Source organism: Galeopterus variegatus, unplaced genomic scaffold (genome assembly GCF_000696425.1).
Source record: "Galeopterus variegatus unplaced genomic scaffold, G_variegatus-3.0.2 Scaffold962, whole genome shotgun sequence".
Classification (NCBI taxonomy): domain Eukaryota; kingdom Metazoa; phylum Chordata; class Mammalia; order Dermoptera; family Cynocephalidae; genus Galeopterus; species Galeopterus variegatus.
The window spans coordinates 76,973-96,362 of NW_007727073.1; the positions used below are offsets into that span (position 1 = coordinate 76,973).

At 38.2% G+C, this 19,390-nt stretch overlaps 1 protein-coding gene across 1 annotated transcript in view; it reads right to left on the reverse strand.

The window, feature by feature from the left end:
* LOC103591333 (probable phospholipid-transporting ATPase IIB) overlaps positions 1–19,390 on the reverse strand; it is a gene marked incomplete at its 3' end in the record, with an annotated part of 237,759 nt that overhangs the window by 74,389 nt on the left and 143,980 nt on the right. The window contains exon 11 of the mRNA XM_008573772.1: positions 13,823–13,983. Within this exon, the coding sequence (XP_008571994.1) occupies positions 13,823–13,983 (161 nt within the window). The remainder of the gene's footprint in view (positions 1–13,822; positions 13,984–19,390) is intronic.

The window sequence follows — 19,390 nt, forward strand, 5'->3', positions numbered from 1 at the left end:
AGAAAAAAAGACAAAAAGGAAAAAAAAAAAAAAACCTGCTGACTGAAATACATCTTTTTTTCAACTAAGACAACAATACCAAATAGGAAGCAGAGGTTTATGTGAACTGTGATTCACATATATTGTGATCTAATGTTAATAGAACAGTTTTCTTTTTAATGTCAAAAATCTCTAAGATGCTCAAACTTCAAACACTAAGTTGACAGAGTAATTATCATCACTACACTTAATTTACTTTTTACTAATGTTTTAATTTCATAGAATTTTAAAACCTAGACCTCTACTCAACTTAAAGTAGTAGATTGTACATGACTTGTAACTCCCCCCAAAAATCTTTATTAAGCCTACTATTTTAAGAACAATTACAGAAATGATTATAAGGTAATAGATACTAGATATATTTTAAGCTCATTATATTGCTAATTTAGCAACTGTGAAATTGTTACCAAGAGAGCCATTTCAGGTAAGTGGAAAAGTTACTTGTAATTTCAGATGGTAAACTGAACCAGAAGGCAATTATGACTTTTACTGTTATAGAGTAAGAAAAATGAAATAAATTATCTTAAATAAATAGTGTGTTCAGGAATGTTAGGAAAGGGAATGCGTATTAGTCTCTGTTGTGCTACAGAAAGAAAACAGAAGGTGCATTTTAGGAGGTAAGACTGTCTTCAGGATGGCTCCATGTTGTTCAAATAGTCTAATCCTGAAGGTACAAAAATGTCTGAGAAGAAACGTGGACTCAATAAAGTTGAAGTCTATCTTCCTAAAATATACACTGCAATCACATTCAGGCCCCATGATGCTGCTACATGTAAGCTCTAATTTGTTACAAGTAAACTTACAGCATTGATCACTACCAGGTAAACCCAGTCCCTGCAGCCTGAGAAAGGCATGAGATTCTCTTCCAGGAATGAATCTACCTGAAATAAAGCACATGCCTTCCTCCATAAGTGAGACTTATTTTTAGAAATAGAAGCCATTTTAATCAGAATTATTGCCAAAAGTAATAAAAAACTTTTCCTGTAAATTGTAAGGCTAAAGGACACAGATGCCATTTTATTAGAAGTTTTCAAAATGTTTTTCATTTTGTGATGTCTTTAAATTTTTCATGACACACTATGGATGGCAGGGACGGCATCAGACACACTTGCTGGTTGATCCACCCGTGCGGTCCACAGTGAAGTCAACACTCAAATCTCTGGGACTAGTTTAGGCCTCTTCCTGCATCTCAGACTAATAGGTGGTATTCAAAAAGATCATAGAAAGATTCGTACTATCTTTTGATTCTGCTTTTCCCATAAACTTTTTGAAGAACCCTGGTATATTCTATTGCCTAAGGGATCTCTTACCTTAGATTTATCAGAAACACCTTTAAATAAATGTGTACACAATGGAAGTTAACATTCCCACTTTCTCCCCATCCTGTGCCTCACTCTTCAACAAGGAGGAAAGGAATTTCCATCTCAATGTCTGGCATGGTCCACCTGTCAGCCCTGCCAGACATCAGGAGTTACCTCGGGTTCCTTTCTCCTTTCATTCTCCATATCCAAGCAACCAGGAACTCCTGCCAATTCCACCTCCTTAACACTCTGACACCTGCTCTCAGTGCTCCATGGGAAGGAAGCATGGCTGACTGAATTTTACAGGTTTGATGTTAGGTATGGCTTGTGTCAATTCCTAATTTTCAGATTTACTAGTTCCATAATCCTAGTCTAACAGCAGACTTGATTCCTCTGAGCCTCAGTAACAGCATCTGTAAAATGCAAAATATTGGCAAGGCCATTGTTGGGATGAACAATAATACATAAAAGTAGGTGACCAAGAGCTATGTTTGTGGAGCAAGTAATCAACGAGAGGAAGTGATCCTGGGTCTGAACAGTCAGGGAAGGTGTGACAGAAAGGGAGACCTTGAGCTGCAGTGGAAAGGACTAGGGAAGGCGGCTTGTCTGTTCAGACACTTGGAGAAGGTATGCTGCTAACAAGGCTCGGGAGTTCAGAAGGTGCAGCAGGTATATCATACACGTATATATTATACATGTTATGTAGCTGGAACGAAGGCGGATACACACCCCAAATATGTGAAGAGTTCCATTTGATCTGTATCAACTGCAACAGATATAAGGATAAACAAATGTAGAAAATCCAGTAAGGTATAAAGAGTAGTTTAAATTAGTATAAGCAAAAGTCTAAATCACATTATAAAGTTTCTGAGTGGACATGGGAGGATTGGGAGTTTGAAACAACACACTGTTTTCGGAAAAGCAAATCGAGCACCAGTGTTCAAGATGGGCTGAACCAAAGAAGGACCGAGCCAAGCAGGCGAGGTGGCAGACGTGCAGGGCACTGGGATCTGAGGACGTGTGGCTGTGTGTGGAGCTCTGAGGACACGTGATGCATCTGCATCTATGAGGCAGAGCCAACTTCCTGCCCCTGCTTAACAGATGCCAGACAGGCCCCAGGACCCACAGGCCCAATGCCGTGGGGACTGGACACACAGCACCTCAAGGCATCCCTCACACTCAGGGCTATTTCTGACTTCCACACAGGAACTTGTAAAACATGTAGAGCATCCTGGGACTAAACTCTGGAGACGAATAGAGCTTCATCTCCTAAGCAATCCTGAGGACATTATCCGAAAAAGTACTGTGGCTGGTTGAGAATGAATAAAAATTGGAAACTCAAGAATGGGGAAAGGTGAGCACTGAAACTAGTAACAAACAGATGAGCAAACACGGGCAACAACCTGGAAGTATGGCCCAAGTTATATTTGTAAAAGAGGATTTCACTATCAAAAGGAAATAACTGCACAGAATTAAGGTTTGCAAGTTCAGATTGAATGAACAAGTAGTGGGAAGCAGTGAAAGTTGCCATAATCAAAGTGGAGTCCTTGTGTTAAAAACACCCTGACAAACAGAGCCAGGGAAGGCCACAAAGGGAGGGCGCCCACGCATGCGTGCCTGATGACAGGACTGTTGCAAAGAGCTCTGCAGCACCACAGCCTTGCACAGAGGCCATTGCAGCCTCACACAAGAAAACGCTTCTGCAGGACGTCTGCCCAGCAGCTGCTGTCACGCCTTGGACTGGTAACACCTTGTTGTTGGTCCTGGCAGCCTCCCAGTGAAAACAATAAAAACTACTGCACAAGGTATTATTAAAAGTTCTTAAAAGAAATGAGGAAATGACAAGATAGTGAAAAATTTCTGGGCTAAATCCAAAGGGAAATCAGGAAGTCAGAAAGGCAAGTGATCATAAAATCACAAGAGATCACATGACAATCTCACACTGGAACTTGATTTTCAATGGTTCACCTAGGCGAGTGAGCAAAAGTAAAAGCCCAGAACCATCAAAAGGTTGGAGGTCTAACAGGGACATGAAAATCAACTACATCATATATTGATAAATCAAAAAAAAAAAAAAATGTTGGCAGTCTAACAAGAGAGCCTCCTTCCCACAGTAAATTGGGACCACAAAGGGCTACACCCTCAAGTTAAGGGAGAATCAGAAGTCCATGAGCCTGCATGTGGAGCTGGAGTCAGGTTCATGTTTCCTGAATAATTCAGTGACTCTGAATCTTAAACTTGGATAAAGATGCTCTAAGATGGAGGGTATATCAAGTATACAGCAGAGGCAAGTATGCATGTCTTGGGAAAACATATCTTCGTCTTTGATCTCAAATAATTCCTATAATTTGTTTTTCAAATACAATTACCCAAAAAACCTACCAGAACAACAAATACCACCTTGTAGCACATAGCAAAACAAGACATTGTGAGCAAGAGCCAGAGCAAAACACAAGAGAAAAGGATTGACAAAGGTATCAGACATTACACATAACAGATGCAGACTACAGAACAATTGGATGCATAAGAAAAGTTAGAATAATATTTGCATGGAATAGGAAACTATAAAAATGAAATAATCAATGTGATTAAAAAAACAAATAAAATTTTTAGAACTAAAAAATATGAATAATTGAAATTAAGAAAATGATCCATTTACCAACTTATTAGACACAGCCAAAGATGGAATTAGTGACTTGGAAGACAGGTGAGTAGGAATGATACAGAGAAAAGCATGGAGGCAAAAAAGGTGGAAAATACAAAGTAAGAACAGGGGAAACAAAGAAGATGGTGAGGGTATCCACCAAACATTTAACTGATGTCCCAAAAAGAGAGAACACAGAATGGGACAAAGGCAGTACCTGAAGAGATGATTACTGAGATTTCTCTAGAATGAATGAAAGAAACCTATGTACAGATTCAAGAAGTCCAATAAATCCTAAGCATTATATGAAAAGAATAGCTGTATCTGGACACATCACAGCACAGTGTAGAATACCAACAATAAAGAGAAGATCTAAAAGCAGCTGGTAGGGGTGAGAGAACACAGAGGAGTAAAGACTTCAAAGGTGATTACTAAACAGCGACCACAGAAGAAGGCAAAATGTTTTTCAAAAAGGAAGGCCAAGAAAAAATTTTAAGAGTCCAAAGACCAGAACTAAACAAAATACAAAATATGAAAAGAATAAATTTCTGACAGAAGGACAATTATTCCACACGGAAGGTCTGAGGTGCAAGAAAAAATGGAAAACAAAAACATAGATAAATCAAAATGATAGGGAATTGTATAAACAATATCTTTGAGGTTTAAGAATAACCAGAATTAAAATAAATAACAAAAAAAATGGTGTAACTCTAAAAGGAGGTAAGTGAAGTTAAACACTTCTAAGGTAACGTGTAAAGGAACTAGTTAACTTCAGACTTTGAAAAGTTAAGAATGTTTTTAATTTCTAGGGCAACTAGTAAAAAAACCAGAAACCACTTATATAACTTCCAAACTACTAGAACAAAAAGTGGACTTATATAGAATAATAAATAGCAAGAAAGCAAGAAAATACTGAATAGGTAAGTCATATTAAAAGCACAAAATAAAATAGTAGATTTAAACTAAAAAATAACAGTATTACAATAATTGTGTATGCACTAAATACTCTGGTATAAATTTATCAGTGTAGATAAAAACTAAACTAATTGCAAGATGACATGCTAATAAGAGATGTATGCTAATTACCAGAGACACATTAAGTATACAGAGAAAGAAGTTGAAAGTAAAAGGATGGAAAAAGATATGCCAAGCAAATTAAAGACAGCTGGCAAAGACATTAAGACAAAACAAAGCAAAATTTAATGCAAAAAGCTTCAGTAGAGATAAAGAAAGTCACTTTATAATGAGAAAATGCTTAATTCACCAGGAATAGATAACAATTTAAATTTGTATGCATTCAATACCAAACCCACAAAATATACAATGCCCAAAATGGATAGAATTCCAAGAAAAAATGAATTCACAATACTGATGGACGATTTTAACACAAGCCTGAGCAACTGGTGGAAAACACAGGGAAGAGAAACCGAAAAACAACAATGAACGATCTTGACCTAATCATACCTGATTAATCACATGTGGGGAACAATGTGGTGATTCAGACTCTAGGTTGTTCGAAGCACACACAGAATGTTCCCAAGCACTGACTAAATACTGGAGCCTAGAACTAGTCTCAACAAATTTATAGACTTGAAGTAAAAAGGGTATGTTCTTTGACAAAAATGTAATTAAGCTAAATATAAACTAAAAACTTTAACTATGCTTGTAAATTAAGAAATAACTTTGTTATAACCACAAAGAAGAAATCACAGTGGGAATTAAAATATTTTGTATTTGATAGTAAGAAAGATACTACATATGAAAACTTTTGGAATGCAAACCCAAGTAGTACTTACAGGGAAATTTATAGCTTTAAATACATATATTTAAAAAGGGGAAAAAAGCAGAAAATTAAACAATTAAGCACCTACCTCAGGAAGTAAGAAAATACAATTAAATAAAACAAAGAAGGTAGGAGGTAAGAAACAAAAGGTAACATTAATGAAATAGAAAAATAATATATTGCATGGAGAGTCAATAAAGACAAGAGCAGGTACTTCCAAAAGACTACAAAAGCTGGCAAATCTACTGGAAGACTGGTCAAGAAAAAAAGAAAACAGAAAAAGCAGAAATAACAAGTATCAAAAATGAAAAAGATCAATACCACAGACCCTATATATGTAAGAGATGATAGAAAAAAAATGAATTTTTGTCAATAAATTTGAAAACTTAGATACAGTTGACATATTTCTTGAAAACTATAACTTTGCAAGACTGATTCAGGAAATTAAAGACTTGAATAGTCCTTAACTATTAAAGAAATAAAATCTGTCAAAAATTTTTCCACAATGAAAAGTTAAGGCTGACATGGCCTTTCTCATGCACGTATGTTTAAGGAATAAACTGTTCCAACTTTAAATGAAATACTTCAGAGAACAGAAAAAGAGAGGATTCATCAATTCTTTTATAAGACTGGTATAATCTTGATATTCAACTCCAAAACAATGGAATGAAAAGGGAAAACTGCAACTCATTCTCACTCATGTGAACCAATGTAAAAATCTCACAGAAAACGGAATAGAATCTAGGAAAACACACAAGAGTATCACACCATGATTATGTTGGTTCCTCCCAGAAATACAAGGTTGGTGTGACATTAGAAAGTCAGTCAATGTAAAGAAGAAAAACTTGAAGATAGAAAATCATCAAAAGATTTAGAAAAAATATTTTAAAAAATACATTCATGATTTAGAAACAACTTTTAGCAAAACAGGAATAGAAAAACCTTGGGCTGACATAACTGGGAGGCTCAAAGCAACAGAGTTTAATTTTCTCACAGTTCTAGAAGCCAGAAGTCCAATATCAAGGTGTCAGCAGGCTGGTTCCTTCTGGAGACTCAGAGAGAGTCTGATCCATGGCTCTCTGCTCCTTTCTGGTGGCTGCACACAACCTTTGGTGTGCATCAGTTTGTGGACGCATCACTCCCATCTCTGCCTCTGTCTCCACATCCCCTGCTTGCTTGTGAATTCTTACCCCTCCTCTTAAAAGGGCATTTATTATGGACGTAGGGCCCATTCTAACTCAAGATGATCTCACCTTGAGATCCTTACTTTAATTATACCTGCAAAGACTCTTTTCCCAAGTAAGGTCATATCTACAGATTTCAGGTGGGCATATGTTCTGGTGGCCATCATAGAACCTAATACAGTCTCTCCTCCAACCTCCTCCAAGCTTGCACCCACCCCATGCAGAATACATTCACCCTATTCCAGTATCCCAAAGTCTCAAGCCATTACAGCCTTTGCACTACTAAGTCCAAAAACTCATTCAACTATCATCAGCTCAGAAGTCCCAAGTCTCATGATCTAAACTACCTAAATCAGATAGGGGTGATATTCTGAGTATGGGCCATCCTGGGGCAAAATTTCTCTCCACCTATAAACCTGTACAAACAAATGACCTGCTTCCAAAACACAACAACGGAACAAGCACAGACAGACATTTCTATTCAAAATGGGAGAAACTGAAGGGACGGAGAGATAACCGGTCCCAAAAAAGTTTGAAATCCAGCAGGACAAATTCAAATTCCATGAGGTTTTAAGAGTTGAGAATAATCACCTATGGCTCAATGCTCTGACCTCTGGGCCCATGGCACCAGGGTCCTCTGCACTGCTCATGACAACTCTGCCCTGGGGCTCATTCCTCGTTTTACCTGAAAGGAGCTAACTAGGTCTATCAGCCATTTCCTGCCTGTAGAATTTCGGGAGTCCAACAGGCTTCTCTCATTTTGTCCTTTCTATTCCTTTCAGCCCACGTTGATAGAACATTCTCAAAAACTCTGGAGTCTCCCGTGTATGTCACAGGGGTCCACACCACTGTACAACAGACTCCTCCACAGACCTTTCCTGGATAACTCCACCTGGAGTCATCCACCTAGCGCTTCAGAAAAGGCTGTCTGGCCACACCCTTGGCCTTGTCTGCAGGTCTGCAGGGCATGCTGTCTAAGCAGTAAACCTCCCAGTAGTAGCATCATTTGCAATCTGGATAGGCTGCAGTTTTCCCAAATCATAATACCTGAATATCATACCTAAGTCTAAAATTTCTACACCTGGAAATGAGGCCTTACTAAAAGCGTTTGGTACATTAGCAAAAACGTGTAGAATGCCACAGAAAGGGTATCTGACTGGAAAATTAACTTGATAAAGCTCCTAAGAGTTTTCCTTCAACAAAGCATCAGGGAAGTCCATCTCTCAATCCAGGAGCAGTTACCTGACATTTCTGGTATTCCACACTCGGGTGTGAAGGAGCAGAACCCCGAGCCATGCCCTCTGCACCCTTTGGTCTGTCCGTTCCGAGCATTTCACTGGCACTCCTGCCCAAGATCACTGCTTTTTGGCTGCCTGACTTATGGTACATAAGAGGAAAACCATGTCTCCTGAACTGCACAAACACCCCTCCAACTTCCATGCTTTACACAAAGACACGATATCTACAAGAGGTCCTTCGGTGCTTCTTAAAGGGGCAAAGTGGTCACTCCATCAAACGGTATTTTCCTCTGCTGTCCGCATATGCCTCGCGTAGAAGCCAAAATCTCTCTGATCCAGCACTGAGAAAATGGTTTTCTGAAATGTCAGCTAGAATGTTTTGCAGCACTTCACAGCATATAAACAAAAGAGGTACTAAAAGACCGTAATACAAGCCCCTGATCTGAGGGAACTTTAAATTTACTATAAAGAATTCTGACAGTCAGTTGTTTGTTGTTATGAGAGATACACAAGATTTAGGGAACATATGCTCATTTTAGAATTACAGAAGTAAAAGTTATATCTTGTAATATTTTCCTCTGAAAAACAATGGAAGTTGTACCGAGTAACTCAAAAATATTTTATTCTATACAGAGAAATTTTTTATAAAACACCTTTCTTAAATTTAAAAAGTCTTCTCAGAGTGTGCGGACAATAGGAAAAAAAGCACTTTATTTTCCAGATTTGAGTATTCTGTAAAACAAAAAAATATTTTAAAAGTCTTATCTTCTATTAAATCCAAAAGTATATTTAGCAAACACTAAAATGTATGGGTATCCATATTTTATGGAAAGTTTGCAAAAGGAAAGCAAACTTGCTTTAATCAAATGTAACCTTAATTCCTTAAATCAGTGTCCTATACTTTTCACATTTCACAGTTCTCATCCCTTCTGCTACATCTGCGTAACTGCATTCTCAGACTGCTGAAAACAAGAAAAGTATCATGTGGAACTGGGCGTGAGATATTTTGGGGCTAAACAGAGGTACAGTTATAATTCTGCCTATTAAATCTCTCCAAGCATGACTGAACATGTTAAACACAAAACTGTTGACCAAAAAACTAGAGGAAGACAAACTTGGAGAAAGCCTGGTATCTTCCTCATTTTGTAAGCATACCTTTAAAAGAGGATATCCAGACTAAAAACAGGGTGTATATGTTGGGGTGTATATATTCAAATATATGTCTGGATTATAAACACATCTGAAAGAAAACTTTTACAGAATTTATCGAGAGATAGATTAGAGATAATACTTACTTTCTTCTCTTATTAGGTATTTTCTATTTTTTACTAAAAATATATGTAGTCATTGAAATATGAAAACAATGAAAACTAGTTTTAGTTCAAAAAAGCTTATAATATGTACTAATTTCCATAACTATAATTAATTTTTACTGTTAATTAGATAAAAGGAAAAAAGGTCAAATCTCTTCATAGTTATTTTATTAGAGAAGGAAATAATTGCAGATAATCCATAAAAATGAAATACTCTTATTTCATTAAAAAGCTATAGTAAAAATCCCAATAATGTTCAATGGCTTCTATCAATTAAAGATAGATATGCCCTAGAAATAAAAAGAAATAAAGCTTTCTTTAGGCTTTTCACATTGTAAAATAGAAACAAACTTGAAAGTAACACCACGTAACATTCCAGAATTGAAAAAAATCAACTGAAATGAAGAACAAAATTGATGAAAGCAGAGAAAACAAACTTAGGGATTCTCAAGAAAAGACTGCGTGACAGAGATGGCAGTGAGCCACTGTTGTGCTGGCGGCTGGAGAGGAGCGTGTGCACAGTGCCGGGCACTGCTGCATGGCCGGGCATTGCTGCATGGCCAGTCTGACTACCGGCCAGTCCGGCTACTGGCCAGTTTTGGGGTGTCTGCTCTTCCTCTGCCCAGAACACTGCCTGCACCTGCCACAGTGTTCTCCAACACACGGGCCAAAGCTTGATGATCACCAAGCCAGGGAGGCCTCCTTTCTCCTGGGCCCTACAAGGTTCTCTCTGCTCCAATGCCCTGTTTTATTTAATTGGTTTACGTGTTTACATCTATCTCCCCCAATTAGAAAACAGGCCGAGGGCGTGGGATTTGTCTGCCCATTCACCCTGTGTCAGCAGTGCCTGGTACACCAGCTGTTGACTATTTACTGACCACAACACTTACCATATGCTGCCTCCTGTTGTTTACCTTTTTATGTATAAATTAAAAGCAATGAAATTGAATGTGAATGATAAGAATTACATTTTCCAAGTCTTATTTTGAACACAGTTACTAAGGCTATTCTTCCACAAGTGATGTCTACATTGCCAGAGCCCCTACTCCTCTTTGAAAGGGTTGGCTACAAGCATCCTTTTGCTGCCAGGGTAATGCAGACAAGCCTGGGGCCCAGAGGTCAACTGCAAGTACAGAGTATAAACAAAACAGAATGGCAAGATACAAGTAAAATGACTAGAAAAGAGGGACCGGGGAGGGGAGATAATCAAAGTTATTTTTAAGGTCCCTGCGTCATTTGAGATTTTGAAAAATAAAGACTAATTTTAAAATTTATTAAATATGCAAAGAAAAATTTCTAGGGAAACCACGACAAGAATAGAAATACAGGGTATTACTTCCAAGTTACAGATAGAAAAAAGGAATTTAATAAACTTAAAAGGATACAAGAAAGAAAAAATAAATATAGAAGTTGGACAAACAAAAAGAAAAAAGGTGGCATAAAAAAATGCAAACAAATCATTAATCACAATAAATACAAAATAAAAGCCTGTGATAAGGGATTTAAGAAAACCCCAAACACCTAGCCATATGCTGTTTATTGGAGATTTTCATTCACCAGAAAGACAAAAGCAATTCTAAATCTGTAAGCCTCTAATAACATAGCCTCAAAATATATAAGGCTAGAATTGACAAAATGACAAGGGGAAATAGAAAAATCCAGTTTGAGATTTTTTTATACCCTCAGTAACTAAAAGTTAAGGAGATTAAAAAAAAGATTACATGTAGATGATATAAAAAAATTACAATTAACAAGGTCAATACAGTGGACATCTACAGAATAATTCATTCAAGAGAATATGTTTTTTAAGCACACATGGAATATTTATAATATTGACCATATATCAATCCACAACATAAGCAGTAACAAAAGTTACAGGTTATGAAGCTCTAGAAGCAATTTCCAGAAGAATCCTGAAAATGTTTTGTGTTGTGGAGTTCCGATAAAAATGTATTATTTCAGTAGTGTCTATCAACTTATTTTGGAAGTAGGAATACACTTTTTCCATAGAGAAACATATGCCACCCACAGTTCTCTAGCAAGCCTAAGCATGCATATTTGCTCCTCAGTGCACCTTAACTGCAGTGATTAAGAACCAGAGAATATGCTCCCATTCATTAAAATGTTTCTGCAAGTGAGTGTGGTGTGGTGTCAGGATAGGATCCATGGTAGCCTTAGTCGCAGAAGTAGTTCCTCCATGCCAGAGCTAGTCCATGAAGCCCACCTGCCTGAGATGGGCACTCCAGGAGACAGAAACTGAGAGAAGAAGAGAAATGTCTTCCTCTTCACTCTAAGTAAATCGATTTCCTCTTTCTCCTCATGTCTAAACTATATTCTCACATGACACCTGGCAATGTAAAAACAGAGATCAGGGTTGTACATGTGGGGATGGGATTGTAATAAAGGAGGCTCCTGGGGAGTGGGTGATGTTAAATAGAGGAAGTTGGCACAGGGTAGATGAGATGTGTGAAGGGGCTTGGGATAAAGATGAGCCATTCATCTTTAGGCTGAATGTGGACAAATTAGGAACTCCCTGAAAGACCATCATATCCCAATGAGTTAATTCTGGCATGACTGTTAAAGTCAAATGGATATGCTACTTCATAGTTATGCTTTGTTTATAGCCAATTACCCAGTGGGTCTTCTGTGACAACGATTATATCCCCAAAGCCCACCTGTGGCACTCCATATGTGCTTGCATGAGAACGGTGATGGTCTGCACATGCTTAGCTCCTCAAAGCAGGACAGGACCTTTGTAACCGGTCCATTCAGCGCACAATGAAGGAGGCCCTGCTACATCCCAGGCATGCTGTCCCAGGCACTAGGATATGGTGGCAAAGGGCCAAATGAGGCCCCTATTCTCACTGAGCTTAGCAAGAAGAGAAGTGATCAACAGAAGACAAATATTGGCAGAGATCTACACAGAATTAAAACAGGCTGAAGCAACAGCAAGTGACTGGTGACTTCTTGGTCCATACTGAGCAGACAAAGAAGGCCTCTCTGATGAGGGTGTTAAAGGTACAATGTGAGCAACAGAAGGGACTACCTGTGGAAGGATCGGGTAAAAGAGCATTCAAGCCGAGGACACAGCTCAGGTGGGAAGGAGCATGGCATGTGGGTGTGGCTGCCACGTGCTAGGAGAGGAGAGAAGAGAAGCTGGGCCATGTTTGCTAAGAGCCGCAAGCTGGGGCGAAACAGCAGTCCACAGGGTCAGCTTTAAAAAGTGAGGAAGGTCTATTAGCAGTGATTCTAATAACAGTAACAACAGCAACTGACATCTGTTTTATGCACTCCGTACAAGACTGTCCACTTGTGAGCAAGCAGCAGTGTAGATAGGGCAAGACCGGGTGACACTAGAGGAATAGAAAGGACGCTAAGCTCTGACACCTCCGATAGAGCCAGTGACAGCAGCTGGATTTACTCCAGGTAACTGCATGCGAGGAAACTACAGTGTGCACAGATTCCCCAAGAACAGACTACAGTTCCAGTTTTATGATGTAAGTAAATGAAAGAGATGTCACCCGTTAGAGAAACCTTTAGAGAAAGCAGGTTTATAAATAAAGATATTTCTTTCTCTTCAAAGTGGTTATACCCTTGAGCCTAAGCATTCTACACTGTTTTATTCCATGCTATGTTACAAAAGACTGTTACTCTAGAGTCATATTTTATCCATGGTTTGTTAGATTTTAATCACTCATTTACATGAAGACTTTCAACCATAGACATTAGAGGTATCTCTTCAAAAAATAACATTTTTTCAGATAGTTTAAATGGATTTATAAATGTTTATATTGTACATATCAGTCTTTAAATTAAACAGACATCTAATACTATCTATATTCCAAGCTCTAGTTGTATGGGTTATTGTTTTGAAAGACAGTTAATATTAGAAGTCTGACATACTCAATATTTCATCTAATTGACAGATACATTAGATCTTCTTTAAAATGTAGATAAGTTTAAAATATCAATGACTGTACACAGATCCATGGGCACTGCAAATGAGTCTATCGTTAGTCAACAAAAAATATTTTGTCAGATTCAAATTTATGTTTTATCAAGAAACATCTTCTAATTGTTGAAGATTATATTATCAATACATTCTTATGAGGAAAAGTATCAGATCTCTATATTATTCTAACAAAACTTATTATGCTCCCAGAAATAATATTTCTCAGGAGGATTCCTCAAGATTCATCAGAGTTTCTGGCTCCTTCCTCCTTAGCCTTGTTTGGATAATTTCCTTCACAATGAGAAAGATAAATTTCAATACAATCATACTTGAATAAACCAGACACTTGTTTTGATTCTTAAACCTACCTTACGGGAATGATGTAGGAAAAGAGAAGAAGGAACCGGAAAAGATTGCGGTACCACGGGCCTACAAATCCTTGCAAGGTTACCATAACAACTGAAAGAGCAACTAAAGCCACAAACAGAGCCTTTGTCAGCCGATTGAGTTCAAGGTCCAACAGTCCAACCTGAAAGAAAAAAACCACAAAATTAATACATTCACAAGCTAACCACAATGTTCCTGATATTATAAATTAGAATACATGATGATGATGATGATGACATAAGAAAACTTACTGTAATGAAATATAAAAACGTATTTACTTTTCTCCTGAAAAACCTCTCACGGATTAAGGCAGAATTTCTAAAAATGAGTCATGATCCCCAGAGCATTTCCAGAAAGGGGCTATTGACAAAACACGAGGCCAGCATATAAAACCACAATAAACTCAGATACTTTCTTTGGGTGGATGGTGTTATGATCACCTACAAGGACAAATTAAAACAGCAGGTCTGGAGAAGGTACTGGAAGCTTGCTCAGTTCCTAGCCCTAAAACAGAAAGTTCTTTCGAGAGCAAGCATGCATCTTCCTTGGCATGTGCTAGATCAGACCAATGCCCCTGTTATTGCTAAGTGTCTCTGAGCACACCCCACTTAAGGACTTAATTCAGATTGAGGGTCGCAAGAACAGGACAGGATTGTGTTATCCCTACCTACCCAGAGGCTCTCTGAAAGAATTTCTCTTGATGAAGAAAAAGCAACAGAGCAGTTAGCTTGTAATGAAAACCTTTTAAATTTGCACAAATCCTACATTGTAGGTTCTCCCAGTGTAGTGAATTGAATTATGTCCCCCCAGAACTCACTGGAGCTTGAACTGTGTTCCCCAAATTTTATGTATTAGAAACTTAGCCCCCACTGTGACTGTTAAGAGAGTGGGAGATCCTATTATGATAATCGAAAGATGGAGCCTTGAAGAGGTGACTGGATTGTAGGACCATGCAGTAGTGAATGGATTAAAAATGGTGGTCAGGGGCGTGGTTCTGAGGGCTTTAAAAGAAGAAGAGAGTCTGTCTCTCTTGCTCTCTCTGCTTCCACCATCTTGCAATGTGAGATTCCTGGGTCACTGTTGCCACTACCAGATGTGTTCCTTGGACTCTGGACTTCCCAGCCTCAGAAACTATAAGCAAATAAATTTCATTTGCTTTATAAATCACCTAGTTCTATATTATACTGTTATAAGCAACAGAAATGGACTAATACACCCAGTAAGGTGCACTACACTCAAATTCATTCTGTGGATCATTTACTAATTTAGCTTAGCTAAATGTGAGGAAAAATTATGTCAATAAGAACTATTTTTTTGTTGTGCTCTGCAAAGTATATTGGAAAACAGTAAGAACTGGCAACCCAAACAGCTCTCATTCTATAAGTTAAGAAAATAATAGCTCTTTTGAAGCATGTAACTTCAATTTTGAGCTCGAGCAATCTCTATGAACTGTTTTTCCTTGCTTAGTTTCATCCCTGAAAGACCACAATGCAATGTGGTGTGCAGGGTGGAGGAACAAGAAGGGAGTACTGGGGGCTGTAGGAAGGCCTCCACAACCAAGACAGAGCAAAAGTGATACGGAACAGCAATAAAGATTCCTCGGGACCCTGAATTTAGGCTAATTCAAATGCTGACTCTGCCACTTAGTTGTGCAACCTCGGGCAAGCTGAGCTTCAGTGTTCTTATCTGTAAAATAGGGATTATCACAGTGTCTTCGTATGGGCACTCTGGGGACGAAATGAGGTAGCACACAGCACAGTGGGCAAGGGTCCTACAATGCAGGAAGCCTGACACACATGCCGCTGCTCTTATTATTACAAATTTGGGTTGAATTCAGTTTCCCTGCTTAGTAATTGTGTGACTTAGGGGACTATCCTGAAATTCATTAAGCCTCATTTTCCTCATCTGTAAAATGGCATTAACCACCTAACTAGAGGTCCCTGGAGGAGCTCAGATGACGAGGGCTCACACAGTCTCCACAGCAAAAGGTCATTGCCATTGGCACCACTAGGCCATGGAACAGTGGATATGGAACTTAACTGTTTCTGATTTGTTTGACATCAACAGAGGACTAAATCCTATCAGGTTAGCCATTTATCTCCCACCTGAATTTCTCCTGAATCTGTTTTCAAAAGTTTTTCAACTTTTGAAAAAGAGTAATTAAAAAAGAAAACATGATTGCCAAAACCTCAATAAAAGTAAATGGGATACTGTAATTCTCAAATTAAAAGTTTAAAAATTACTGAGCTAATAAATAACTTGGGTTATCTTGTAGTGCCTTTTAAAAACCCACAGCTTTTCCATAACTTGTGTATTTAGTTTATACCTAGTTTTGATTGATATTTGCTGCAAACTCTCCTGAGACCATTAGAAGCTACAGTTAGAAAAAATTGCTGTCAGAAAGTCCATTAGGTGCAGCTGTGAAAAAAACTCAACTTCTTGAACAAATAAATTTAATGTCTACTACATTTTGTGCTTAACTTTAAGGTAATAAAAGAGTTAACTATGAGAGTTTTACCTGCAAGAAACAGCCAAGCTAGTAGGAAAAATAAGATAAATGTCAGTAATATATGTTATAAAAGATAATTATAAAATAGAAAGCTTTCTTCTCTCAACTACATTTTAAATCACTTCTCATAGCTAACAATCAGCATTTCTGTTGGTTAAAAACTTTATGGCCTTTCCAAACAGCGTGGACATAACGGGATGATGACAGGGTCCCAGAAGCAATATGACTCACGTATTTCTCAAGTGCAGGTTCTAAGCCCAAACCCAAACATAACGCAGGGCCTGCAGGTGGCTGGGAGGTAGGGCAGGCCCCCGGCACCCTGAGGCACACCTGCGGCGCAGCCTCACCTGGCCACCCTGTGTCTTGTCACTGCTACGTGAGACTCCTCAGTATGGAAAACTTAAACAAAAACTCAGTACCAGTGTTATGTGGAATATCTGCTCAGTTCTAACGCAACAATAAATGAGACGCTTGTCTCGCCAGCGAAACCCTTCTCTACCCTGTGGTGCAGCGCGGCCTGCGACAGCTCGTTTTCCACAAGAACTCTTCAAAGACTGCACGTTCCCAGCTTTACATCCTACCCTCAAAGTACGCCGTTCTCTAGTTCACAGCAGTGGGCCACCTTCTAGCCAAGTACAACGTGTGCGAAAGTTATGTCCACAGACACCCCTGAGAAGAAAAAGGAAAAGAAAAAGAACTTTTCTGAGCCCTGTCATGGGAACTCCTTTATGTCCAGGTCCCGCAGCAGGACCAGTGGCATGCACCATTTCCCTGGACGGCGGACAGTCTGGAAAGGAACTGCGTTTCAGCATTTCAGCAACTCTGAATGTTCCTGACGCCGCTGGCTGCATGGGCTGCACCTTCCCTTGGGCATGCAGCCACTGAGCACCTCAGCGGCTGACTTGTCAGCTCCACGTAAAGAGCAGCGCGACAGGGACAAATACCGTGCAATCTCTGCTGCTTCCACCACTACACAGTTTATGCCTGAACTACTGAGAAAAATAGGCTGTGGGATTAAAATGAAGAAAAATTAAGCCAGGGAAGCAGAGCATGTTTCAAAGCCCAGATCCTTTCGCTGTGACAAAGGCGTTCTGAGTTTCAGGCCTCACTGAGGATCAGATGAAGTCATTATTCATTCAGTCAGGGAAAAAAGACTCAATTACCTCAAACTAAAGATGCTATCAATGAATGCAAAGTGCATATTTTACTCTATTCATCCAAATCCCATTAAAAAGTGAAAGGAATGATTTAATCTGGCCTTCCAGAGTTGGTCTTTTTTTGTAATAAAATAAAGGATCACTGTCTTGCAAAATGCATAACCGCTACCTCACACTTTCCCCTGCATCACGGTGGCGAAAGACTGTAAAAGCCAGGACAAAAGCATTCAGAAATGAATGCAAAGCTTCCTCTGAAAATATGCCACACATAGGGTTGGAGCATTAAAAGGAGCCACTGCACACTGATATGCAGGTAATTCAAAGCACTGATAACTTCCTAACTGACGAGACAGATGGGGTGGATTGCTTGACTAGTGAATATAAGAGTTTGGAAGCCAACTAAATGTTGGTTTTTCCCACCTTCTTTTAATTAAAAAGCAATAAAAAGTTTTGTAAAGTAAAATACGACTTTGTAAGACTGGGTTGCTTCTTGCTTTCATTCAGGTAGCCTTTTCTGACCTATGACTATTCTTCAGGGAATATAATCACGAACAAACTATAGCATATAGTATAATCTTAATTTTTTTTTTTTTTGCCAATTTTAACAAAACACAGGAAGAGGATATTTCAACATTGTTTCTTTTTCTAAACCTGCTTTCAATGAATAGTTAATCTTTTTATATTCTACTTCTCTGCAACACCCTTAAAAGTTTCTTGAACTCATCTAAAATACAGTCTGGACTCTTAAAAGCTATTTTTAAAAAAACTAGTTAACTTACAAAGTTACAGATTCTAAATAGAAAGTGGTAACTTTAGTTTTGATGTGAATGTCTTCTTTCTTTAAAACATTTCTTAAATACCTGGACAGAACAGATACCTTTTCTATGACTGCAAAACCTTTTCACTCATAAAATATATTAACCACTTGAAGTAATTATGACTACAAGAAAAGGTAAATTAAGTACACTAGTAAGTAATTTTCAACATGTACTGTAATTTAATATATTAGTAAAGCAAATTTTCTTCCATTTGTCATAATATTTGTTCTATTTGAAACAACTGTGATAACAAAATTAAATACACTACTGGAAATTTTAATCTCCAAGGGAAAATTTGTGCATAATGTCTAAGACAGCCACAATGGTTCTGCAAAGGGGCTGTTCTAGGATAATGAACACAATAATTGGCTGTATCATCTAAAATGCTACTAATGGCAACGATCACAAATCCATTTAGCTCCTCTTTAATTTATGTACCAAGTTTCAAATAGCTAATGGTTCTCAGTAAAATAATGGTTTATACCAACAATAAAGGGTAAATACGGTATTCTCCTGCTTAATCAAGAAAAGATTAGTCAGGTTTTTGTTTCATTTTAAATGAACGCATGGACGAATGAGAAGTGGACCTTATCTCTGTAACACAGCACCATTACAATCCATTTCCAAGCTAAAGCTCCCATCATGCTACTAAGTTCCTAGGAAATCAATGCACACACCAAACTGGAACCAAAGCCTAATGTTGTAAAATCTCAGCCCTCTCCATGATTAAATGAGCACCAGGTAATATCTACACAATGGAATACTACTCAGCTATAAAAACGAATGAAATACTGCCATTTGCAACAACATGGATGGACCTTGAAAGAATAATATTAAGTGAAACGAGTCAGGCAGAGAAAAAGAAATACCACATGTTTTCACTTATTGGAGGGAGCTAAAGGTGAATGAATCAATTCACACACATACATACACACACACACACACTTGCACACACACACACAAAACAAATAACAACAACAACAAAAAAAAAAAAACCAAAAAACCCGGGGGGGGGATAGGAAGATATAACAACCACAATTTTTTTTTGAAGTTCTTACAACAAGC